This window comes from Mesoplodon densirostris, chromosome 9, assembly GCF_025265405.1.
Source record: "Mesoplodon densirostris isolate mMesDen1 chromosome 9, mMesDen1 primary haplotype, whole genome shotgun sequence".
Lineage (NCBI taxonomy): Eukaryota > Metazoa > Chordata > Mammalia > Artiodactyla > Ziphiidae > Mesoplodon > Mesoplodon densirostris.
In genome coordinates, this window is record NC_082669.1 from 8,986,888 (window position 1) to 9,013,438 (window position 26,551).

Sequence of the window (26,551 nt, forward strand, 5' to 3'; positions counted from 1 at the left end):
AAAGTCTCCTAGGATGAGAATAACAGGTAATAACTCAAAATAAAGAAGGACTGCGAGGAAACCAAAATCATTTTCTTGAAGTTAATAAAAAAACGTATAAAAGAGGGCTAAAAATAACCCCAGGGCCTCCCTGGTGGCGCAGTGGTTGGGAGTCCGCCTGCCGATGCAGGGGACACGGGTTCGTGCCCCGATCCCGGAGGATCCCACATGCCGCGGAGCGGCTGGGCCCGCGAGCCATGGCCGCGGGGCCTGTGTGTCCGGAGCCTGTGCTCCGCGGCGGGAGAGGCCACAGCAGTGAGAGGCCCGCGTACAGCAAAAAAAAAAAAAAAAAAAAAAAAATAACCCCAAAATGAAAATACTATGAAGCCTCGATAATTCCTGAAGAATAGTTAGTGGGTTTTGTTTTCTTGCTTTTTTTTTTTAACATCTTTATTGGAGTATAATTGCTTTACAATGGTGTGTTAGTTTCTGCTTTACAACAAAGTGAATCAGTTATACATATACATATGTTCCCACATCTCTTCCCTCTTGCGTCTCCCTCCCTCCCACCCTCCCTATCCCACCCCTCTAGGTGGTCACAAAGCACCGAGCTGATCTCCCTGTGCTATGCGGCTGCTTCCCACTAGCTGTTTTACGTTTGGTAGTGTATATATGTCCATGCCACTCTCTCACTTTGTCACAGCTTACCCTTCCCCCTCTCCATATCCTCAAGTCCATTCCCTAGTAGGTCTGTGTTCTTGCTTGTTTTGGTAAATTTCAGAGCAAAGAAAATGAAAGATATGAATATCTGAACAGATAGCAAAGTGAGGCTGACGGGCAGAAGGCGATGAAGCAACATTCAGAAGCTTCTGAAACATTTGTACACCCTGGTTGTCTCTCACAGTGAAAGCAACTGAAGTAACTCTCTGACATTCCAGCAATCAGAACATACATCTTCACACCTCAGTTATCCTTCATTAAAACAAACAAAACCTAGGTAGAATTAAGCATTATAAAGATAAATGAAAAAGCCAGTAGCCAGAACTGAAACAGATTACAATAGACATATATCTAAATAAATGATGCATGCAAAACACATGCATCTTCTTTAAAAAGAGAGAAAGAACAGCGCAAAAATTTAACAACAATCTGAATCTAAAATCCCAGTTTATATGATCAAGCCTGAAGAGAAAAAATATCTGATCACCCCTAGACTTAAGTGAATGGAATTCAAAAAGTGTGTCGCTACTGGTTCTGGTAATTCAAGTTTTGAAAAGTTCAAACAAATAGGACATGATTCAATGGGGTCACAGTGGCAATGCAAAGGTAGTTTCTAGTTAGTAAATCTAGACATCCAATTAAAGGTGGGGATTAAATTTACATTTGCCTTTACTGCACCCCTAAATTACATGAAGCCCAGTTAACGTACACTGTATATAAGTCCATATAGAGTCTTCATTAAGACTAATAGTGCTCAAGTATAAAGTGAAAGCAAATATCCAATGAGCATTAGTCATTTGAAGGAAATATGTGACATGAACAACATAAACCAAAGCAAACAAACAAACAAAACAGGAACTTGGATTGGAGACAAGAGAGAGAGATTATTTTAAAAGTGTATCAATATTTTCAGAGATAAGAGATGGTGCCACATTCATGAAAAACAAATAGAATATCATGATTTTTTTTTACATCTTTATTGGAGTATAATTGCTTTACAGTAGTGTGTTAGTTTCTGGTTTATAACAAAGTGAATCAGTTATAAATATACACATGTTCCCATATCTCTTCCTTCTTGCGTCACCCTCCCTCCCACCCTCCCCATCCCACCCCTCTAGGTGGTCACAAAGCACCGAGCTGATCTCCCTGTGCTATGTGGCTGCTTCCCACTAGCTATCTATTTTACATTTGATAGTGTATATATGTCCATGCCACTCTCTCACTTTGTCACAGCTTACCCTTGCCCCTCCCCATATCCCCAAGTCCATTCTCTAGTAGGTCTGTGTCTTTATTCCCATCTTACCCTTAGGTTCTTCATGACATATTTTTTTTCTTGGATTCCATATATATGTGTTAGCATACGGTATTTATCTTTCTCTTTCTGACTTACTTCACTCTGTATGACAGACTCTAGATAACCACAGAGAACAAAGAGCTAGTGAAAATGTAAAAACTATGATTAAAATAAAATACTCAATAAACAGGTGGAAGGTAAAGTTGAGAAAATCTCCCAGAAAGTAGAACTAGAAGATAAAGATATTGAACAGAGAAGAGAAAATGTTTCATTCTAGGAGACATGACAGCTGAATGATGGAGACCAAGAAAGAGACAATAAAGAAACACAAGTGGGAAAATTAAAAAAGGAAAAATAATCAAGAAGATGTCTTAACACCAAAGGAAGTAAGCTTTCACTGATTAAAAGAACCCATATAGAGTCTTCATTAGTTCTTTTAGTGCAAGAAAGGAAATGTCGTGGTGCTTCAGGGCTCAACTATGAGCAGTATTTATATAATCATAATAGTATAAACACTGAATAAGTTAACCACTGTCTATATGTATTCCTTAAAAAATATGAAAAATAATATGGTTCAAAGGATGAAAACAAGATCACTGACATTCTTGATTTAGATAAAATCAGCATTCATTCCTGAAAAAAATTCTGGAAAAAATTCCAGAAAAATTCTTCTGAAAAAATTCAGAAAAAGTGAGTTCTTAGTAAAACATACTTATTACCAATTCAGGTTTAAGCATAATTCTACTTCAAATAAAACAATGAAAAATATAGAGAGGTATAAATATTAGAACTTAAGAAGTAATATTTTTCTCTACCAAAAATGTGGAGATACTCAACTAAGAAAATATTAGATCAAATAGAATAATTTAACAAAATGGTTGGTCACAGCTTAAAAAAAGATAGTTTCCTTGTATATCAACATTCACCAATTAAAAATATAAGAGAAGGAAAATTCCATTCACGGCACTATCAAATTACATAAAATGAAATGTGGAGGAGTATTCAGAATGTGAAATATATGTTATATTAAAATTTAATGAGGAATCTGCTAGAAAACTGCAGAAACTGGAGTGACAATAGTTCTAAATGAGGAGGCTCAACATCATCAATCTTTTCAATGTTTTGACAACTGTTTCTATCTCTGTAGATTTCACAATAGGAAAATTCTCATGGTTAATAATGAAGGGACTGGCTTTGATAGTAAAACATGTTATAAAACCGTAGCTTAAAAAATAGGGTAGACTTTGTGCCAGAAAATGCAAACAAGTTCAAAATTAAAAGCACATAAACATATCAAGTTCATATAAACATACCTAACAGTGTAGTAAATAAGTGGGTCATTTCAAATCAATAAAGATAGACTGTTGAAAAAAGGGTATGGTAATAAGTAGATAACCTTTTTTTTAACTCAGATCTTAATTCTGTCTCACTCTTTTAACCCTGAATAAGATACAGATCCATAACGATTTAGATATAAACAAACAAACAAACAAGGAACTAGAATTTTATCTTGGGTGACTATCCCTCCTTAGGTAGGGAGGTCAGTACTACGCCTTCCTGTGCGTTACTCTAGGGTCAAAAATCAACCACACCAGGTAGAGATCAAGCCACTGGAATAACCAGGAAGGAAAAACTAACTGACATCATCTCATCTCCAATCATAAAGGGATGTCTGGGAATTCAGACTGTTGATAATGTCAACTGCTCCCATGTGGATGTTAAACAAAAAAAGTGGTGTACGTTTAGTTGGCTTATTTTTGTGGTTCTTTAGAAGTGTTTAGAGTTATATTATTTGTTTTCTCTCAGAATGGATTTCCAGTGTTCCTGCTGCAGAGGTGGGTGTGAAGAATGACATGCGTGGGCCCCTGTTCTAGAAGGTTGCCCAGCTCTGCTGTTGAGCCCGCGCACTGTGGCCAGGCACAGACCGAGGGTCTGCCCGTCACCACTGCACTGCAAGACGTTTATGAGTGTCGAGTTTATTCCACCAGGTTTGATGCAGAGGAAAGATGAAGTGTGTATGAGCGTTACCTGCACCAAAGTGACAGTGTGAAACACACTGTGATTAGATCGAAGCAAAAAGAGAGAAAGGGCAACGTCTGTTCAGTTCCCAGTGGCTGTGGCTTCTGTGTGGTGCACACTCAACATCTTAGCTTTTCCAGAAAAGAGGAACAAAAGCGTGGAGAAGAGAGAAGGAGGGAATGGTGGGGTCCAGGGAGGAGGAGGAGGGAGAGAAGAGAGCTCCACGGACAGCTCTTTTATCCCCATCTGCCACGTGACTGAGTGAAGCCCTGTGGGATGCCGGCTGGTGACAGCTGACACAGCGGGGCGGGGTGGGGGGGCACAGAGCAGCGATGACTTGTCTCCACATAGAAAATGTGAAATCCTAACCCCCAGGGCCTCAGAATGGGATTGCCAACTGCACTGGGGATGGGCCCTTGGAGAAGTAACTGAGGTCGAATGAGGTCATAAGGGTGGAGCAGAAAGACTGGTGTCCCTATAAGAAGAGAGACAGGCCCCAGGCAGCGTGAGGACACAGCAAGAGGGCGGCCGTCTGTAAGCCCAGGAGGGAGGTCTCCACAGAACCCAACCCGCTGACACCTTGACCTTGGACTTTTCATCTTCAGAACGGTGAGAAAATAGGGAGGGAAAGACTGGGAGTTTGGGGTCAGCAGATGCAAACGATTATATACAGGATGGATAAACAACAAGGTCCTACTGTAGAGCACAGGGAACTACAGTCAATGCCCTGTGATAAGCCATAATGGAAAAGAATATAAAAAAATTATATATATATATATATATATATATATATGTATGTTTGTAAATCAACAGTACTTCAATAAAATTTAAAAAAAAATTAAAAAGAACCCTGAGAAAATAAATTTCTATTGCCTAAGCCACCCACATTTCTATTGCCTAAGTCTGTTATTTTGCTGTGGCAGTCCTAGCAAACTATCACATATATAATAGTGTAATATTACACACATACACACACACAAGCACACACATAATGTTATTCAACCAGTGGTGTTATCCACTGTGAAAAGAAAAACAATTTTTAAAATTTATTTCCATAAATGTCAAACAGCAGCTGGGAGGGCATAGGTACTGGGCATCACTTCAAACTCTACGACTAAGGCAAGTCTCCCCGTCTCTCTGGCCTCAGCTTCTCCACCTGGATGATGAAAGCGTTGATCATTTATTAAGGAAAACTACACTCATCAGAGAGCTCACCATCCAATAAACGGATGACCAAAGGTGAGACACAATGGGACAGGGCATTTCAACAGGGATACAGTCAAGTCCAGTCCTCGGATGGAGCTGGGGATAATCCTACCCTCCTAATGGGAGTCTGCTGACCTGTTTGTGCTTGACATTGGTGGGGAATCAGGGCTCCTCGGGTGAAGGGGGCCTGTGGGGAACAGAGGAAGGAACAGAGACAGAACCTGCAGGATGCTGGGGACGGCTCAGCCACCATTTGGCGGAGACCAGCAGTGGGGAGAAGAGTTCACAGTTGCAGGGGGGGGCAGTTTACAGAGAGCGAATGAGCTCAGACAGTTGACTAACTCTGATTTTAATATTCGAAGCTTGTATCTGAACCCTCGTGCAGCTCAATATATAAGCTGTAAGTTTGTGATTTTTTTAAAATTTTTGTTTTATATTGCAGTATATTTGATTAACAATGTTGTGTTAGTTTCAGGTGTACAGCAGAGTGATCAGTTACACATGTACATGTATCTATTCTTTTTCAAATTCTTTTCCCATTTTAGGTTATTACAGAGTATACAGCAGAGTTCCTTTGTGATTGTCATTTTAAAATCTTTGGATGAAAATCAAATATATGAAGCTGCTGTTCCGACGACCCCCTACCCCTCGTGGCCTATTCTATTTATTAAAGAAAATATGGTTCTATGTTACAGTAGCCTTAGAAAAAAACATATTCTCAATTTATAGAGACCTCCACCAGGCTTTTGTATTTCAGTGTTTTAGAAAGGAAGCAGTTGCCTCCAATATCCTTCTTCAGTGAGCATTATCCCTTAATTAACAAAATGCTTAAGGACACAGCTCTGCCAGGGGATGTTCAGAGTTCTTCTACTACCGATTTGTAATGAAACACACAGATTACCCAAGATGAGGCAATTATAGTGGCACATCAGGCCAGGAGTATAGGGCAATTTTGTTGGCTTAGGATAAAACTATATCAAGAAATAATAGGGCTTCCCTGGTGGCGCAGTGGTTGAGAGTCCGCCTGCCGATGCAGGGGACCCGGGTTCGTGCCCCGGTCTGGGAAGATCCCACATGCCGTGGAGCGGCTGGGCCCGTGAGCCATGGCCGCTGAGCCTGCACGTCCGGAGCCTGTGCTCCACAACGGGAGAGGCCACAGCAGTGAGAGACCCGTGTACCGCAAAAAAAAAAAAAAAAGAAAAAGAAAAAGAAATAATAAATCACAGTGCACACTCTGTATGAAAGGTCAGCAGTCCTTTACATCCTGAAGGTATTTTCCATTACAAAAATTACATTCTCAGCTCCAAAATAATACTGTTATTGCAACTATGTATTTATGTATGCATGAATATGTATATGCATAGATAGATAGATTTCTTTTGCAAAACTGAGACTACAAGAATAAAAATAACTTTAATGTAAGATTATAGAGGGATTTCCTTCATTGTTTTCCTAGCTATATTAGTGCTGTTAAATTGCCATTTAATTTAAAATAGAAATGCATGTTCAAGTAATTCCTAGTTGATGTATGATTTAACTTACTTTAATTTGGGATTCATGTCAGTCTAAAGGAAGATAAGGCTTTTATAAGCAATAAATGAACTCTATGTATTTTACATAGGTATTGCAGTAGTTTAAATGAAGAAGAGGAATCTGTTTATCAATTCCTAAGTGCTGTACCCATAACACTGAGCAATTTGATGGTGTTACAGCAATTAATACTTACTGCTCCCACGAATTCTATGTTAGTGATCATTTAAGACAGGAGGAAACTAAGGCCAAAAAAGTCCATCCCACTTGCACATATTAAAGCAGAGCAGGCTCCAAAAATGCTGGACTGAAATGTGAAGAGAAAGCCCTGTGTCTTAAAACAGTTTTCCTATTGCTTATTTATTTAATTACCTGACAATTTAACATGTGATCATGATACAAGATTTGAAAGACAGAAGAAGGAATAAGGAACAAATGCGAATAATTTATAATTCCCTACCTAGATGTAATAACTGTTGACCTATCCAGAAATTCCAGCTTTTTCATCCATGTTATCATTCCATTATTTCTGTGTATATTCTTGCTGTTAAGAAGGTGGCTTTGGTGTAATTCCTCACTTTCCAACAGAAATTCCTGCAACCGTGGAAATGTTCTGCATCTGTGCCATCTGAAACAGAAGAAACTGGTAAGCTCCTGAAATGTTGCTAGTGCTACCAAGAAATTAAATTTAAAATTAATTTAATTTATTTAAATCGAAGCTTAGAAGCCATGAGTGCTTAGTAATGACTATTTTGAACAGGTACAAGTCTAATTCCACACCCTTATATGATGATCTGTGTTTTTTCTCTTTTTCTCTCTGTTTTTGGAATTCTTCAGTTTTATTATAAAATGTCTAAGTATGAATATCTTCTTATCTGTTATGCTTGAGAAGCATAGTGCTTTTCAGCCTAAAGAGTCATCTTTTTTATTAGTACTGAAAAATTCTTAGCTAACATTTCTTTCAACGGTGCCTTTATTCCATTCTCCCTGTTCTATTGTTCACAAATCTGATTAAACACATGTTGGATCTTCTCTTTCTATCCCTCATCTCTCTTAATGTCTCTTTCACATATTTTTCATAAGCTGGGTATTATTTGTTTTCAACACAAGAACTATGTTTTCTTTTTGATTTCAATGACTATCTTTTTCAATCCTAGAAAGTGTTTTTTTTCAAATCTGTTCTTTTTTATGATGTCATGGTGCTTCCTTCATGTTGTACGTTCTGTGTGAGGTTGCACATCTATTGTATTAGATTCTTAGGAGGCCAACTCTCCCCTTTGCCATATCCATCAATGTATATCCTCAGGGGATAACTTTCTGTGAGTTTTGTAATGTTTGATGGCAAACTCCATTTTAGTAGCACTCTTTTTTAAATTGAAATTCCCATAAAGTGTAAGTTGTGGGAGCTTCCTTTCAAATAAGTTTTGTGTTTTCTTCTTCCAGGTGCCCACGGGGACCATGAGCCTGCAGCCATCTTTATGTTACATTCTTTACTTACATTCTTTATGTTACCTTCTTGGGTAGGGAGAGATGCAGGTACTTGGCCACAGTAGTTAAATTTTAATTTAGACTCCCTTCCTCACAGCAGGTAGAATCCCAGGGTTTCAAAATCCAGGGGAGACCTTGTCTTTAAAACTCTGAGCCTCAATAGAAACCAACACATTTTCTTATCGTCTTTCTCGGCCATTTTTTCAAGAGCCCATTGCACCAGTGAGGATGCAGCCCTTCAGTGATGCTAGATTTATACAGGGTTTTGGTTCAAAGCTTCCCCTTATGCAAAGTTGCAGCTTCATCTCTTCACCTTCAGGGACCTTAAAACCTCAGCCTCCAATTCCCAAACACACAGTCGCTCTGGCCCTTTGTCAGGCAGCCACAGCACCAGCCCAAGCAAGCACTCCAATGTGTGAGCTTCCTTTTCCTTTATAGAACCAGGATTCCCTTTCTTTCTTGTGGCCTCAGATAAGCACTTATAAAATAACTGTGGTTTAACCTTTATCTAGTAATAGAGCATTTTCAGGTCATTCTAATCTTTCACTTTAACTGTCATTAAATGTTGTTTAATTGACTTTGTAACTACTTTATATATTATGTCTCTCTATTCTCTGTCTTTTTTTATCACTGTTTTTGCCTTTAAATTTCAGTATTTTCACATATAAAAAAATGTAAAATTTCCACATTTAAATATATCCATATTTTATATTAAGAATTTTATATTAATGTTCAGAAATAATTCCCCATTGAATAATGAATGTTTATATTTACTTGCATTATTTCTAGGTTTCTATGAGAAACATTACACACTGGTCTCAGGAAAATTTGGTAACGCTATTACCAAGGTACTAGTAACGTGGAATATATGAAGTAGTGAGGTTTTTGAGTGGGAGGTTAAAAGAAGTTAATTGCTGTTACCAGAGAAATTATTTATAAAGATGAATCAATGACCTACACTTTTTAAGTACAAAATAAAACACTTCAAGTTTTGTAACCATTTCTGTGGGCAGCCTGTTCACTTTTTAAAGTGCAAATAAAAGTGTCTGAGTTTTGCCAAAAAAAAAAAAAATTCATGACCAGTATATATTCAGATAAGTACTATAACTTAAGTGTATCTATGTCTGAGAAAGATAGACGTGTTGGTATGTATCTTTCTGAAAGGAATATTTAAATATATACATTTTAACATATACTATATATTTAATACATAAGTATATTTAATATGTGATATATAAATATATATAATATATTTAAGATATAAAAATATATATGTAGTTATTGGGATCAGAAGGTATTACCGAGATCAGAATAATTAGGGTGTGGAAAAGGAGGTTGGTCTTCGGATCAAGAACAGATAAGAGAGGTGAACTGAAAGGAAAAATGCAAACAGGATTTGGGGTTGTTTCTTTTTTTTTCCACCATGTAAATATTTACTTGTGGATAATCATCAGTCAGTAGGACCAGCAGAAACGGATGCAGCCTCCACGATGCTGACGGATATATCACTTACAAACACGTTCAACACGCACAGGGCCCTGTTCCGAAGCTGCTTTACAGCCCCTGAGGAGTCTCCGAAATCTCATGAGCCTCCGAGCTCTTTCCCAGGAGGGACCAGTCAGGTCGGCTGGGCTCTGAGTCAGCACCTCAGTCCTCCTGTTAGTCCAGAGCCAGGATCATTGGCCTAAATCCCAACTCTCAGTTGTTTGGTGACTTGTACGTTGTGAACATGGATTCGAACCCTCTGCCCCTCCCCGGAAGTCTGTGCTCCACTCAGTCTTCTGAATCTCAGATTCCCGATTTGCTAAATTAGGGTAACAGGCTTTTCCCAAAGTTTTTACAATTATTAGGCGAGATTGAGAAAGCCAAGCCCCTAACACAGAGCTGGTGAGCATTTTAACACTGTGCTCGCCAAACAACAGGGAGGTGGGTTTGGCCTGTGGTCTTCCAATTTGTGACCACTGCCATTATACCAGGAGCTCGTGATACTTTAAACCAAATTGGAATAATCAGGACGTAGTCTCAGGTTTGAGGATAAGCATTCACAAAAATTAACAACATAATCTCAAACGAGACAAAAGGAACCCTAATCTAACAAATGACTGAATTGCTTTGTTTCAATTAGGTAGCAGTAAGTTATGAGGTTCCTGGGCAGAAATATACATACCAAGTCTCTAAGTAGTTAAAAATTCCATTGTGTTCTAATTATCCATTTAATCCTTTGAATACCAATGTGCAATTAACATTACAAATAATCAATGTTAAAAAATATAATTAATGCAAGAGTGATCTAGTTATAATTAAACTAATTACACAGATATGTAGCATAATAAGGGTCTTATAAACCATTATGGGGATGTAAATTTATTCTTCCTTTCAAGGCCAGCTATTTGAATTTCATTTTCCAATTACTTGACAAATGATGGAATGGGATTATTAAGGAGAGAAACAGCCTTCAAGGGCTGAAAAAATAAACCATATACTTTTGTATTCTTTTGCATTCTGATCCTTTTGTCCATATGTACTTGTAAAGAGAAATTAGGGGAAAGAAAATGCACCACACAATCAGCAAGAACTGCAGAGAAAAATCAGCAACATAGCACTTGAGAGAGCTTCAACTGCACGTGGCATGGTTCCCTTTCCAGATGGTAGCTAGGATCCACGACCCCATCCCCACAGAGCTCATACACTCACTCAACTGATCAGTTCTCTCTATTTTCTGTTCTTGAACATAATTAGTTCCAAATATTGACTTTTTATCAATAGTCATAGACTCACTGAAGTTTAATTATATTCTTTGCCCACAGATAGCAATGATTATAACAGTTAAGAACCATATAAATCAACTATAATATAAAATAAAAATTAAATTAAAAACAAACAAACAGGGTTTCCCTGGTGGTGCCGTGGTTGAGAGTCAGCCTGCCGATGCAGGGGACGCGGGTTCGTGCCCCGGTCCGGGAAGATCCCACATGCCGCAGAGCAGCTGGGCCCGTGAGCCATGGCCACTGAGCCTGCGCGTCCAGAGCCTGTGCTCTGCAGCAGGAGAAGCCACAACAGTGAGAGGCCCGTGTACCGCCAAAAGAAAAAACAAAAACAAAAACAAACAAACAACAAAAAAAGAGCCAACAGATAGCACGTTTAAACATGCAGAATTTAGAGTAAGACAGATATGCTTTCAGGTCTCCGACTGTCCTCACGGAAGCTAAGAAGGGGAACAGTCCTTACGTGAGGAGTGCATGACAGCTGCTGGACATGAGACCTTGCTGAATCTTCCATCTCTGAGCCATCATCATTACTAGTACAAGGATGAGGAAACCAGACTGGGGGGATGGGGAGAGGTAAGAAAATGTCCCCTTAAGGAGTGAAAGGGATAACGAAGCACAAAGTAACCTTCTGATATCTTCTAAATCTATCAGAATAATACAGCCAAAAACAAACAAGCAAACAACTCCTAATTCTTCACCTCTGAGGGTGATTGGAAATCCATTGATTATCTTGAAAACTGAGTAGATAAAAAGGGAAAACAAGGCTTCCCTGGTGGCGCAGTGGTTGAGAGTCTGCCTGCTAATGCAGGGGACACGGGTTCGGGCCCCAGTCCGGGAGGATCCCACGTGCCGTGGAGCGACTAGGCCCATGAGCCACAACTACTGAGCCTGCGCGTCTGGAGCCTGTGCTCCTCAACAAAAGAGGCAGCGATGGTGACAGGCCCGTGCACCACAATGAAGAGTGGCCCCCACTTGCCACAACTAGAGAAAGCCCTTGCACAGAAACGAAGACCCAACACAGCAAAAATAAATAAATTAATTAATAAACTCCTACCCCCAACATCTTCTTTAAAAAAAAAAGGGGGTGGGGGAAACAAGCATTTATCTGTCCTTTTTTATATAAACTATACCTCTGGGTAGTGAAATAAAATGTAGTGACAGCAACTCCTTATAAAATTATTCCAGCTAGTAAATGAAAACAAAATGATAAAAGTTAGAATACTACCATTTTGCAATTTCCAATGAATTGATGCATTAACCTTGGCATTAGACATCAAAAAAGGAGTGAAGACCAGATATCAGATGGTTCTTGATGAAAAAAAAAAAAAGAAACATTACCTCCTGCTTATTTATGTCAAAGGATAGACCTCAAGCCTGATTATAACTCTGGATCCAGCTTCAACTTGCAAGAAACAGGACAGAGCATCATGTTAGACCTCATCGCTTGTATGCAATCAGCACAGTTCACAGGCAGGTCTCCAAGTCCAATGGCCCAGGATCAAAGGTAGAAAAGAAAGAAAGGAAGAGGGGACCTGTAGACTGAGGGTCTGAAAGTCCTATGAGGTCTTTACAAATGAGCAAGGTCAAACGCTGATGTCCAGGGACACTCTGGGGTGGGGTGATAAAGCCACACAGGATCCTCTGGCTCAGGGGTGTGGTTGAGGCAGGGCAGGCTGACTGGCTCCCCAGTTAGCTGCCAGAGTTCTGGGTCTTGGCCTGAGTCTTGGTTATAAAAGTTTCCCTTATAAAAAATATACTAAGCTACATTTAAAAAACTCAGGATAGGAGTTACCTTTGAAGGGGAAAAATGATTGGATAGGGAGTTAAGGGGCCTTGTGCTGTTTCTTGAGTGAGACACAGATTACAAAAGGGTTTCCCTTTGTGAAGATTCATTGAGATGTTCTTTTCTATAATGTCAATAAAAATTTTTTAAAGAAATTTTTAAAAATATATTAAACCAAGAAACACAAGATTTTGGGTAAGTATAAATATTCTTCTATGTAAATTTTGGAAAGACAAAATCAAAATTATATATGTTATTTACAGAATAATGACAGCAATAATATCACACATTAAATGTTTAGGGTCAAAGTAAAGGTGTACAAAGAATCATATTTATAGACAATGATTTGATACTTCATTTAAAGCAAAAAAGATTTTAAAAATCATTCAAATCAAGAAGTTAGAAATAAAACCACAAAACTAGATTGAGAAAAGCACAGTAGAGAGGTTAATAAAAATAACAAAATTTAATTAATTTGTCTGAAAAAATTTGAATTGCTGAAAAAATGAAAAAAAATTGAATTGCTAAATAAATTCAATCTTTCATTGTTTTTAAAGTAAAATAGTCAAAGTCTGGGAAGTACAAAGACAAATTTATAGGAAAAAAATCACAAGTTATATAGGCACAGAGAGGAGAAAAAATATAACTATTAAGATAATAATAGTTATAACTCCATGTAAGTAGTTTAAAAATTTAAATTAAGTAAATAGGTTTATTAGAAAACTTAAATTGTCAAAATAACAACAAAAATTAAAAACAGGAGTAATTTAATAGTAAGGATTTAAAATGATATTTTTCAACAACAAACTAAATTTCATGATGAATCATAAGTTTAAAATGTTATATAAAATTTAGCAAATAAGAAAATATTTAAATCCATGACAAAATAAAGTATACTGCAGAAAGATAAGGACAGATCAATAATCAGAAATTTTTATTTATGACATAAATATGTCACAGGGATGAAATGTATGTGTGGGGAATATAGTCAACAATAACGTAATAACTTTGTGTGGTGACAGATGGTAACTAGACTTATCGTGGTGATACTGTTGTAATGTATGGAAATATCAAATCACTATATTGTGCACCAGGACCTAACACAGTGTTGCAGGTCAGTTTTACTTCAGACAAACAAACAAACTCATAGAAAAAGAGATGAGATCTGTGGTTAGCAGAGGAGGGCATAGGGGGAAGAGGAACTGGGTGAAGGCCGTCGAAAGGTACAACTTCCAGTTATAAGGTAAATAAATAAGTACTAGGCATGTAATGTACAACATGATTAATGCAATTAACACTGCAGTGTGTTACATATGAAAGTTGTTTAGAGAATACATCCTAAGAGTTCTCATCACAAGGAAAATATGTTTTTTTCTTTTATTTTATACCTAAATAAAATGATGAATGTTCACTAAACTTGTGATAATCATTCCACGATGTACGTAAGTCAGATTATTATGCTGTACTCCTTAAACATATATAGTTTATAAATTTATACTGTTATGTCAATTATATCTCAATGAAACCAAAATAAAAAAGGAAAAATAAAAAGAAATACTATCATTAAGTGAGTAATAAGATACACTGCCATTTAACATTGTTTCGATGGTTTTAGGGAAAGCAAAAAGGAAACTGAAATCAGAGGCATTACCACAGGAGGAAAAGGAGATGTTTCATGAATTACTGGGATAAGCATTGTATCCTAGATGGATTAAAATACTTTTTAAAATGAATTAGATTTATTTCAGTGAGTGAAAAATATATGTTTGCAGAAAAGAAGACACAGCATTCACATGCCAGTTCTTTTCAAATTAATCTATAAATGCAACATAAAATCAATTAAAATTCCAGTGAGAATTGTGGACACAATGCTTTACATTTTTTTCTCTACATTAAAATGATACAAATGAACTTATATACAAAACAGAAACAGACCCACAGACCTAACGAACTTATGGTTACCAAAGGGGAAAGTGGGGGAGGAATAAATTAGGAGTATGGGGTTAACATAAACACACAACTATGTATAAAACAGACAAACAGCAAGATCCTGCTGTATAGCCCAGGGAACTATACTTGATATTTTGTAATAAACTATAAGGGAAAAGAATCTGAAAAAAACATATATATATGCATATAACTGAATCACTTTGCTGTATACCTGAAACTAACACATTGTAAATCAACTATACTTAAATTAAAAAGAAATGACTAATAGGTATTTATTTACTTCAGTCACTGTTGTGTAACAAGTGTGTAGAATAGAAAAACACACTCAAAAATAAATATCTCTGTGCATCAGAAACAAGAGAGTACAGGATGCAGGGTCTGAAGCCACTGGTCACTGCGTTCTGACCTGAATTACACACAGCAGCTAGGAATCGGGCCCCTGCGAGGTAACGGGGACTAAATGCACTCGTATAGGGATGCAGAGGGACCAGAGCCCAGCTTAGTGTGTGACACCTGGGTCTAGCGCCCCACCTCTCCTGGGAGGAAGCTGAGAAGGTGACGTGGAGGCTGCTCATCTTCCAGGCCGGGTCCCAGAGTGAGACCGGGACCTGGCGATGCAAGGACTCACATGGGCCTTCCACCTGCGGCTGCAGGATGGGAACCCCAAGCTGTCAACATATGACCTGGCCCTGGACGAGAGATCTAGGGAGTAAATAGTGGAAAGAGAGGCAAACTGATACACAGAAGGTGACAGAAAAAGATAGAATGAGAGTAAAATCACATAAACTCACTCGCAAGGTAAACCAGCAAAATCTCTAGCCATGAAAAAACCAAAGAAGAAAGTCCCAAAAAATAAACAACTAAGAGATGAATTACTTCCTGATGAAGACAAATTCATCAGGATGAATAAATGTAAGATAGATATGCAAAGATTCTATAAAGAAAAGTGCAACATACTGAATTGATGCTTTTTAAATGACCTGAATAAATGGGTAACTACCAGACTTAAGGACAAGGAAGACAAAATATCATAGAGGTGCAAATCTCTTCAAATTATAAAATAAATTTGATTCAATTCCAATCAAGATTCAAATATTGTGACATTTTTATACAGGTTACCAAAATGATTCTAAAAACAATACCTAGTAAACGTCCCAAAGTAATCCAGACTATCCTGGAAATGAAATACCAGGAAGAAAGATAGGTGGTGCAACCCACCAGGATGCATCTGAAGCAGGAGAAGGTAAAGCGGAGTCCCAGCCTGGCTGAGCACTTGGCACAGAGCAGAAAATGTTTCCAACTGATGGACAAAAGACACATGGCTGTAAAAATGGCCTTAGGCAAACTGGAATTCGGGATCAGAAAAAAAAAAATCAGATGGTTTTTCCATTACACCATATATTCAAGTATAAACTCCATATAAATTAGAAACATGAATGTAGAATAGAAGCCTCTGAAAAGAAACTATGGAGAATAGCTTTATTACTTTAGAAAGAGAATTTCCTGAGACTCAAAAAGCAAGAAATAGCAAAGGAAAAAAAGAATAAATCAGTCCTATCAAAACTGAGAACCTCTACACACACAAACTTTTAAAACAGAGTTAAAATACAAGGTACCACTGAAGCTAACACTTAAAACTTATAAAGCACGCAAAAGATTAATTACTAGTTGAATATATTAAAAACTCATACATAATGAGAAACAAAAAGACAACCTTATAAGAAAAGAACAGTGGTCATGACAGGCGATTGGCAGAAAGAACCCCCAGGCAACAGATAACTGTGGGGAGAGCATTCCGTCAAGTTCATGAGTCATCAAGGAAATGCAAATTAATCTAACAATGAAATGGCATGCCCACCTGGCTTCTAAAAAATTAAATCTTTTAATAAATATTGTTGAAGAGGATTATGAAATGTTCATGCAATAAGTGTAAATGAAGTCTACACAATGATCTTTATAATCGTGTCTGATTTTAAAATACACATCTCTCTACATATTTAATCACCTACATTTCACATACATACACACACACACATGCAGATAATAGATAAAATTAGATATATACACACAGATATCTATGCATGTTTAAATTAAACTAGTAGGAGACATATGAATATTAACACTGTATTTTAGGATTACAGGAAAAATTTCTGTCTTCTTGGTGCCTGGCACACCATAGATGGACAATAAACTATTTGTTGATGCAAAGAATCAGCTAATTAATGGATGATTATGATATTTTTGAACTTTTTTCAGTTATGATATTTTTGAACTTTTTCCAGTTATTGTATTTGAACCTATATAAGAAAAATCTCAAGCAAATTACTTCCAAGTCTACTTAGGAATAACTCTAGGATCCCAGGTAGACAGACTGTGAAATCAAGTCCAGCACTGAGAACTTGGTGGCTAGTTATATCATGACCTTCAGAGAATGTAGTACAAAGCATGTCTCTTTCTTTATGTCAGTTCAATGACAGATTTCTGAAATCTGTTATCAAGTTACAATGAATTCGCTATAGTAGGAAAAGCAGAAAGATACAGGCCAGGACGTCACCACACAGCATGAGAATCAGAAGGGCGGGGTATAGGATGGGATTTGGAAACAGTGACAGGATTGGGACGCACACGAATGGCACGCTATTGGAAGACTAGCTGGAAAACTGCTGTACTGCCCAAAAGATGAGGTCTGGGTGGGGAAACGATGAAACCACCGTGCCCCTTCTGGTCCCCGCACTGGGGCAGGGAGTTTGAAGCTCCACCAGATGACAAAGCAAGAAGAACCAGCCCCTGACTACTCCCTGCTCACCTGGGTTCATGGGGCAGATCAGCCGGCGCCCCTGGAAGGGGTCAGCCCTGGGCAGCTTTTGCCAACACCTCCTCTACCCTCTGGCCAGAAACGTCAAGTTCATTTCATTCCCATCTGGAGGCTCTTTTCCCCATTGTGAGGAGTGGTCATTGGAAAGTAAATTGGAGGGAAATGACCTCCTCTGACTTTAGTGCACAGGACTGAGGGGAGGCTCGGGGTCTCTGGGCTTGATGATTATCTCTACAGGCAGCAAAACAATTAAATCTGATTAAATCTTACCCCATGGGAGTCCTGAGGATGGCTTGTCCCGAGCTCAGAGGCAGGTGCCTGGTCAGCATTTTGAATGTGGTGGTTTTCCCAGCTCCATTCACCCGTAGAAGCCCAAAGCACTGAGAGGAGAAAACAAACCATAAAATCAAAATTATATTGGAAACAGCACTTGCTTTCACCCAACTCTGAGTTGATATTTTTAGTTTGTGTTATTTGTAGACTTTTATAATCATAAAATAAATGTATGACACGTTTTATAGCTCATGCAGTACTTCTGAAATCACCGTGGCATCTGAGTGGTATAATTTCAGTGTTAATTCACAGACGAGTAAGCACATTCACGTCTGGAAAACTCAGGAGGATGAGAAGTAAAGGCCAACGACCACCAATTATGCTGAACGTTCCTGTCCTATCCAGGGTGCATCCAACAGGCTCCCAGCTGTGTCCCTCTGGTAAGCGCAATATTTTTTAGGAGTCACATCATCATAATCATTATTATTCCCATGCCTTCCCTTCCGTCTCTGTCTCTGAATCTCTCCATCTCTCTGGCTCTCTCCTCTCACCCTGACTGTAGCCTAACGCTGACACTAATCAAGAAGACCCTCTATTCCCATACTCTCGCTCAGCACCAGGTCACATCTCCTGCTTCGCTCTGTCTTACATTCCCTGGTGGAAACATTCCCTGGCTCTTTCATGGCCCCAGCCTCTACCTTGAATCTCTGGATGTCCTCAGCTGGGGATTCTGTGGTGGAAGCTGAGACGTTTTCATTCTTCCTTATCTCCTTCCAGGACACTTGTTTCCTGATGTCTGGGCACAGCTGGCTTCCTGGCTCCCTGAATCCTGGAAAAGTGACTCTTCTAGGTTTCTTGTGGCCAAGCCCAACTGATCATCACAGAACCCTATTTTGTAGATCTGGGTGCCACCTGCTTCAACACCCATGCTTCCCCCACCTTGACTGGGTCTCTCCCACGCTCTGATATAGGGGTCCATCCTGCTGCAGACCTGTCCTGTTTCATGTCACTCGTGTCACAGACCACACCTGAGCTGCTATCCCAGGTACAAACCATCAGCCTAACCGAACTCTATCTACCCTCCTGGCTTAGGCTTAAGTTTACCTGAACCTTCCTTTTTCATAAAGCTCTGCACACCCCCTGCCTTCCCGACTCCCACGATGCTCCCGTTCCTCCTTCGAGGCCGCCCTCTCTGGACTTACAGCTCCGAGGCGATTCACTCTGTGCCTTTGACCCTTGCCCTGCTGTTGTGCAACACTGTGTATGTTTATGATCTCCCATTTCCTACCCGATGATTAACTCCTAGAGGGACGGGGACACATCTTAGCCTCCCCTCTCTTCTGCAGGTGCTTGCATAGGACTTTACATCTAAGTCATTAAACTCAGATGTTCATAAACAGCCTAGTGAAGAGAACCCAAAGGTAAATGCATCTTGGATCATTTCAGAGACCTGGAACATCTCTCATAGGAAGTTTTCCAAGTTTTTCTCTCACACTTTAGTTTAAAACTAAAGGAGAGGTAGTAACAAGACAGAAGTTTACTTTTTAAAACAAGGGTAAGAAGACAGTTCCATAAGATGGCAAAAATCACGTGGCTAGTCTTAGATGTGAGTAGCCAACAACTGCACAAACCACTTCTTTAACTTCTTTCCCATTTGACCACACACCTCGGTCAGGGTCTAAGGGTCCCTGGGTGGATTCAAACCCATCTCTCGGCTTCTCTTTACCTCAGATCCACTCACAAGTAGAGCATGGATGCCAATCAGATAACGATATAACATACTTTGAATTTCTCAGAAGCTTGATACAATGTGAATGCAAGATACTCTTTTTCTTTTTAACAGTTAATTAAAGGTAATCATTTCCAGAACTGATTTCCCTTTATGCATTAAACACACGTTGGGAGCAATTCGTATGGCTTCTGTCAGTTCAGATTAAACATTTCTACTAGAATTCATGACACATTCATGAAAAAACAACTCTGAGCTATGGCTATAGTGTGTGAGTGTTTTTACCTTTCCAGAATAGCATATTACTAGACGGGCTTATTTGGCCACTTAAAGAGTACTGAAGTCCAAGCAGGAGTTAGAAGTGGTTTCCTTAATTAATTGGATTTATAACATATTTGCACTCAATAGAGTCACCCCATAAGCCAACCTAATTAAAACTCCCTGATCACTTAAATTTTAAAATTATGAAACAGAAAAAACCTCATCACTCAATCAGCAGAGTTTTCACTAGGGAAAGAGCCGACTGACTCTCCACCTAGACCCTGCAGAGATTCCTGAAATGTGAAGCTGATGTTAGTTTCAATTTCAGATATCCTGAGAATAACACGAACAGATGGACAATTAGAGTGACTCCAGTTTGCAACAGAAAAGGTACAAACAGAAGTTTTCTTACCTCTCCCCTGAGTAGGCCCAAGCTAATATCTTGCACGGCAGTGGTCCTCTTGAAGGAGCCTCTGTAACCCTTACTGAGGTTGTACAACACGAGAATGTCTCCACTAGCTCTGCCTTCCAACTCCCTCACTTGCTCTTTTTCAACATCTACGTCCTTGGAAGATGTGACTGTGCCTCAAATGGCAGAGTGGCCCCTGGGAGGGTAAGTCAGAGTTAATTCACACCTGGGAAATGGACCAGAAGAAGCTAGAGGGAGAGAAAGGGCAGAGGTCACCTGAACAGAAGACGTGGTCCCCAGAGTCTGCGGTACCAGCTCTGGCCCACGCATCCGAGTTCTGCATCCCGTTGGCCGGATACTATAAGGGGTCAACATTCATCCTCTAATGCAAAAGAAATGTACATCAGCCTAAAAGACAGTGACATGGATGGACACCAAACTCAAACTACTTTTCAATTTTATGAGCAATAAAGTCATGCCAGACTTTTGTGCTAGAGGACAAGTAATTTATCGCAAAGTTATAAGAAATCAACTTTGGGCTTCCCTGGTGGCTCAGTGGCTGAGAGTCCGCCTGCCTATGCAGGGGACACGGGTTCGTGCCCCGGTCTGGGAGGATCCCACATGCCGCGGAGCGGCTGGGCCCGTGAGCCATGGCTGCTGAGTCTGTGCATCCAGAGCCTGTGCTCCGCAACGGGGAGGCCACAACAGTGAGAGGCCCGCGTACCACAAAAAAAAAAAAAAAAAAAAAAAAAAAATTCAACTTTGACCACTTTTAGCAAACAGGCCCTTTAATAAAGTAGATTACCCACAAAAGTCCCCAAACACTACGGCTCCATAGCACGTGGTGGATGCTGTAGAAGGATACACAGCAAGCACTCAGCAGACACCTGTCAGATGAACATAAAGTGAAATTTCACCTCCGATTTGGTGACTCAAAATCTGAACTAGCTCACTTTCCAATCTTCCTTATGATTTTCTTTCTGGTGCATTTTAGCTTTCAAGTAAATCTCAATTTCTGCAAACTGTAATATGCCAATATTTTAATAACTAAATGAATACAGACAGTGAGATAGTGTTGTACCAACATCAATTTCCTGGCTTTATCAATGTAATATTGTGATGTACTGTATTATTACATTATCACAGTATCATTGGGAGGGTACATAGGCTCTCTCTGTACTAATCTTGCTATTTCTTGTGAGTTTTAAACTATTTTAAAATAAAAAGGTATTAAAAATAAAATAAAATATCCACGGCCAGATCCCAGTGGCCCCAGCTCCTTTCCCTGTATTATTTTTTCCATACCTGAAATCACCACTGGACAAACATATAATTTTTCAAGACCAAACATAGATGATGAGAAAATATAGCTACTCAGGAGTATGTGTTATATGATATAATTTACATAATATTCAAAAGGCTGAGAAATGATTCAGTGGTGATAAAAATAACAGCGCTTATCTACAGAGTGGGGACTGACTGGCAGGGGATTGTGGAGGGCTTCTGAGCTGCTGATGCTACTGTCTGGGAGAAGAGAACACAGGTGTGTTCAGTTTATGAAGATTCACTGAATTTTACACTTTTCTTCCTGACTGTTGCCCCCCCTTTCCCAGGTGAGGGTGCGTCCCTGGGCCTTTCAGCCTGGCCTGACTGTCCAGAGGTAGTCTCTCCCTGTACCAGGACATGGTGCCATCTTACCCCTCCCTGTTTCTGAGATGCATCAGTTAATTCTCTCCTCATTAGCATCACCTGCTCCCTGATTTTGTCCCCAGAGGGCGTCTTCCCCCAGGGTTCAGGGTCCAGATGCATATTGGTTACATCTCAAGTGGCTCTGGTGGATGGGGGGCACTGAGCAAGGTCACTGCTTGTCAACCTCCTCACAGCAACACACATGCAGTTCATCCCCCTGCACTCAGAAATGGGTCACTTGGCCATCTTCCAACTGCCAATCATGAAAAATGGCATCTGTGTTACAAAGGAAGGATCCTGATGGGCGCTGGTGTAGCAGGACTTTTCAGGGATTCAGTGCAGCTGATGTATCTGAAGGGAGACACTGCCCTGGGCTGTGTGGCTGCTCGGACCCAGCCAGGGCCTGGGGTACAGAGAGCAGAGTCCAGCTCCAGACCAGAGAGAGAACAAACAGGAACCCCCCAAAGCCCACCCAACCTGACTCGGGTGTGGCCAGAGCTCAGGTTCTGATGGAGACCCAGATCTTATCAGACAACACCGGCGGCAGCAGAACTGCAGGACGGGGACAGGTGTCGGGCAGGGAAGGGCACCAGGCAGGTGGTGGACACGCCACTTGGGAGGGGACACAGGAAGCGTCTGTGTAGATGCAGAGAGGGCAGGGTCTTCCTATTCTTTCCATGATTTGACTACGACAGTGTAAAACAGTTCCCGCATGAAGGAACGCAGTCAAGCAGAGGAGAGTAACAGACAAACACTGTAAAACAACACCGGCACAAATGGCAGTGATTTGAAATCATGCCGTTTGCAGCAACATGGACGGACCCAGAGCTTCTCATACTGAGTGAAGTAAGTCAGACAGAGACAAATACCATATGATATCGCTTACATGTGCAATCTAAAAAGAGGCTACAGATGAACTTATCTACAAAACTGGAATAAAGTCACAGATGTAGAAAACAAATTTATGGTTACTGGGGGGTAAGGGGGAGCGGGATAAATTGGGAGATTGGGACTGACATATACACATTACTATATATAAAACAGATAACTAATAAGGACCCACTGTAGAGCACAGGGAACTCTACTCAGTACTCTGTAATGACCTATATGGGAAAAAAAATCTAAAAAAGAGTGGATACATGTATATGTAAAACTGATTCACTTTGCTGTTCACCTGAAACTAACACAACATTGTAAATCAACTACACTCCAATAAAAATTTTTAAAAAGAAAAACAACAACAATAACAACAAAAATCACAGATGACCCTGATGGAGAAAGCAAGCTGTACTGGAAACACGAGGAGGCCGTCAAGCCTGGCCTGGGAGATGGGAGGGGCACGAGGAGGGTCCTGGAGGCGGGGCAGTCAGTCCTGGCAAAGGACCAGCTCGGGCAGGGGACCAGACGCCAACGTCAGGGGGTGGGGCAGAGGGGGCACCCCATGCAGCATCGCTGGGCGTGAGGCGCCGGACTGGAGGGGCCTGGCTGAGAACCGTGGACCTATCTTTCAGCCAATGAGTAGTGACCTGGTTAGATATGGATCTTAAAAACACATGAATTTGGTCAGATCATTATTGTGACAGTTGTCCATAAAGGAGTGACAGACAACTAATGATGAAATTACATGAAATTTCTGGACTCTGTAACCTTCACATTGACAAAGAACAGCAAATATTGACTATTTACTGTGGATAACAAGGATGTTATTCTTTTTTAAAAAATTTATTTATTGGGCTTCCCTGGTGGCGCAGTGGTTGAGAGTCTGCCTGCCGATGCAGGGGACACAGGTTTGTGCCCCGGTCCGGGAAGATCCCACATGCCGTGGAGCAGCTGGGCCCGTGAGCCATGGCCACTGAGCCTGTGCATCTGGAGCCTGTGCTCCGCAACGGGAGAGGCCACAACAGTGAGAGGCCCGCGTACCGTAAAAAAAAAAAAAAAAAAAAAAGATTTACTTTATTTATTTTTGGCTGTGTTGGGTCTTCATTGCTGCACGTGGGCTTTCTCTAGTTGCTACGAGCGGGCACCACTCTTCATTGAAGCATGCAGGCCTCTCATTGCAGTGGCTTCTCTTGTTGTGGAGCACAGGCTCTAGGCGCACGGGCTTCAGTAGTTGTGGCACGCCTGGTCAGTAGTCGTGACTCACAGGCTGTACAGCACAGGCACAGTAGTTGTGGTGAACGGGCTTAGCTGCTCTGCGGCATGTGGGATCTTCCCAGACCAGAACTCGAACCCGTGTCCCCTGCACTGGCAGGCGGATTCTTAACCACTGTGCCACCAGGTGGGGGAGCCCTGAGGACGTTTTTCTAAAACATGGTTTCACTTATACTTTACCAAGTAAAGGTAATACCGGAAGTCTTGAAAGAAAGATCTTTCAGTGCTGCAGGAGGATGGGACACCCTGAAATCTGCTGGAGGGGATTCTACAGAACAGGGTTCACTACAGATCAAACTAGTGAGGGCCAATTTCTGAGCCAATTACGCTTGAAAAGCACACAGAATTCTATTTCAAACTCAGTCGGTATTGGAAATCTACAGATTCCAGAGGGATTGCGGCCAATTCTAGAGCTTTGTGATGTGTATTCAAAATGGTTCTCCACTTGAGCAGATTAAAGGGGTTATAAAGGAGGTACGTCGATGAAGTGACTGAGACAGGGAAATCCTGTAAGGAAATCACCACAAAATGCTAACAGTGTGTCTATAATCTTTAATAGGTTCTCCTGTGATATGGCCCTAAGCAGTGATTTCTCCAGAAAGGATCCCTTTCTTGGAAAGAGCAAGTCCACAGATTCAGGCCACAAGGATTATGGAGGGAGAGACACGCATTGTGGACCCTACACAGGAAAGCACATTCTTTCCTTAATATTTAAAATGCGTTATCTGACAGTACTTCAGACCTCCTTGCAAAAGCACCTGAAACCCTATCGAGGATACAGGGAGGTGGGTGTAAGGATGCTGTGTGGCACGGGTACACGCACATGCATGTGGAGAGCCCACATATGCACATAGACCCCTTGGGCTTTCATCCTCAGCTAAAAAACAGGAGAACGTTATTAGCATCATTAATTAAATAATATTAAATAAATAAGAAGAATATGATAAGCACTAGTAACAACAGGATCTGGCAAAGGGCAAGTGGTTATCGGCACTGGATTTCCATACATTCCTGCTTTTAGGAGTTGATGCTATTTCACCATAAAAGTAAATTATGTTATGGCATCAACCAAATTCACCTTAAATGCTACCATCAAAATAAGAGGAAAACTGAGCAATATTAAAGGAGAAAATTCACTGAGGCAATTGAAAAACTGGATCGATTACCTCACAGGTTGACACCTTGCTCTTGACATTCTCCTTCCTAATGTCGGTCATTCACTAATAAAAAAACAAATAGACAAAAACAAAGCAAACAAAAAACCCCATAAAATCCTAACTAACAGAAGTGTGTATGACACTGATCAGAACATTTCTTGTCTTGCAGCCTCCAGGCTGGAATTGCCATCAAGGACGAGCCCCAAGGGACATACCTGGGCCACTGCCAGAGGTCCCCGTGCAGCAGGACCCTCAGGAGGAGAAGGACCATCCCTTGTACCGCCAGCTGCACAGAGATCCAGCCCAGGAAGCTCATCTCGAAGGGGCTCACATACGAATCGATGCCGAAGCTGTGGGTCAGGTTGTATCTGATCTGATTGCAACAAGAGTTCTATCAGCCCTTGACCCAGGCAGAACTGAGGGAAAATAGTGAAGACCCACTTGAGGACGTCACAGATGTTCTGCAGATTCTGTGCAATGAAAGAGAAAGCAAATGAAGAGCTCTTTGTAGAGAAAGATTATAAAACCGTCAATTATATATCTCATACTCAGTAATGTCCAGTTCTCCCTTATCACGCAAATCTACAGCTGTCCACAATGAGTAGTCTCAACTAGTGTGATCTGGGGACAATAGAAAATTCAGTGAAGACTTTTAGGGGTATGTATTGTTATTATATTACAGTTTATTGTCTTCTGGGTATAGACATGGGAAAACCATGAAAGGTTCATTTAATTAATTAATTAATTCCCTTAGTTCTGGTCTTCACTAACTACCACTATTTGCAGATTTCATCCAGTCCTAAAGGAACTTATTAATCCAACTTTTCATAAAACTAAGTCCCTGGATCAAATAATGTAGGACATGAAAGATTTTTGTCTTCCTAGTTATAAGATGGAAATAGGAGACTATTACAGCTTTTAAGTCAGGACCTTACAGTTCAGGAAATAATTAATAATGAGGCCTCAGATCTGACTGTAAGGGATTCACACTGGTGTCTATTCCCATGTGAACAAAGCTGTTCTAATGCATGACACTCAGCAAATAATCTACACGCGTGACGGGCGTGGCTACACAAATTCACGGAACAGCAATTTATGAGTGTCTAATTCACAATATGTGGCAACTGATCAAGTAGAGAAATAAATTACTGAAACTATGAGTTTTTCATCTACCTGCATCGCCCTCCCGTCAAAAGACAGCCTCAGCAGTGGGAGAGAGAGATGCTCCACATCCTGAGGTAGACCCCAAAATGCCTTTTCTGTACACATCAGCTTAGAAACTGTGATTTGGTAAAAAGTAAAATGCTCATATTAATGTTTGTATACACAA

At 40.2% G+C, this 26,551-nt stretch overlaps 1 protein-coding gene across 1 annotated transcript in view; it reads right to left on the reverse strand.

Annotated features, from left to right (window-relative positions):
• Positions 1-26,551, reverse strand: part of ABCA13 (ATP binding cassette subfamily A member 13) — a 252,433-nt gene that overhangs the window by 63,808 nt on the left and 162,074 nt on the right. The window contains 4 exon segments of the mRNA XM_060108829.1: positions 17,823-17,932; positions 20,228-20,420; positions 25,437-25,606; positions 25,608-25,691. Coding sequence (XP_059964812.1) covers positions 17,823-17,932; positions 20,228-20,420; positions 25,437-25,606; positions 25,608-25,691 — 557 coding nt within the window.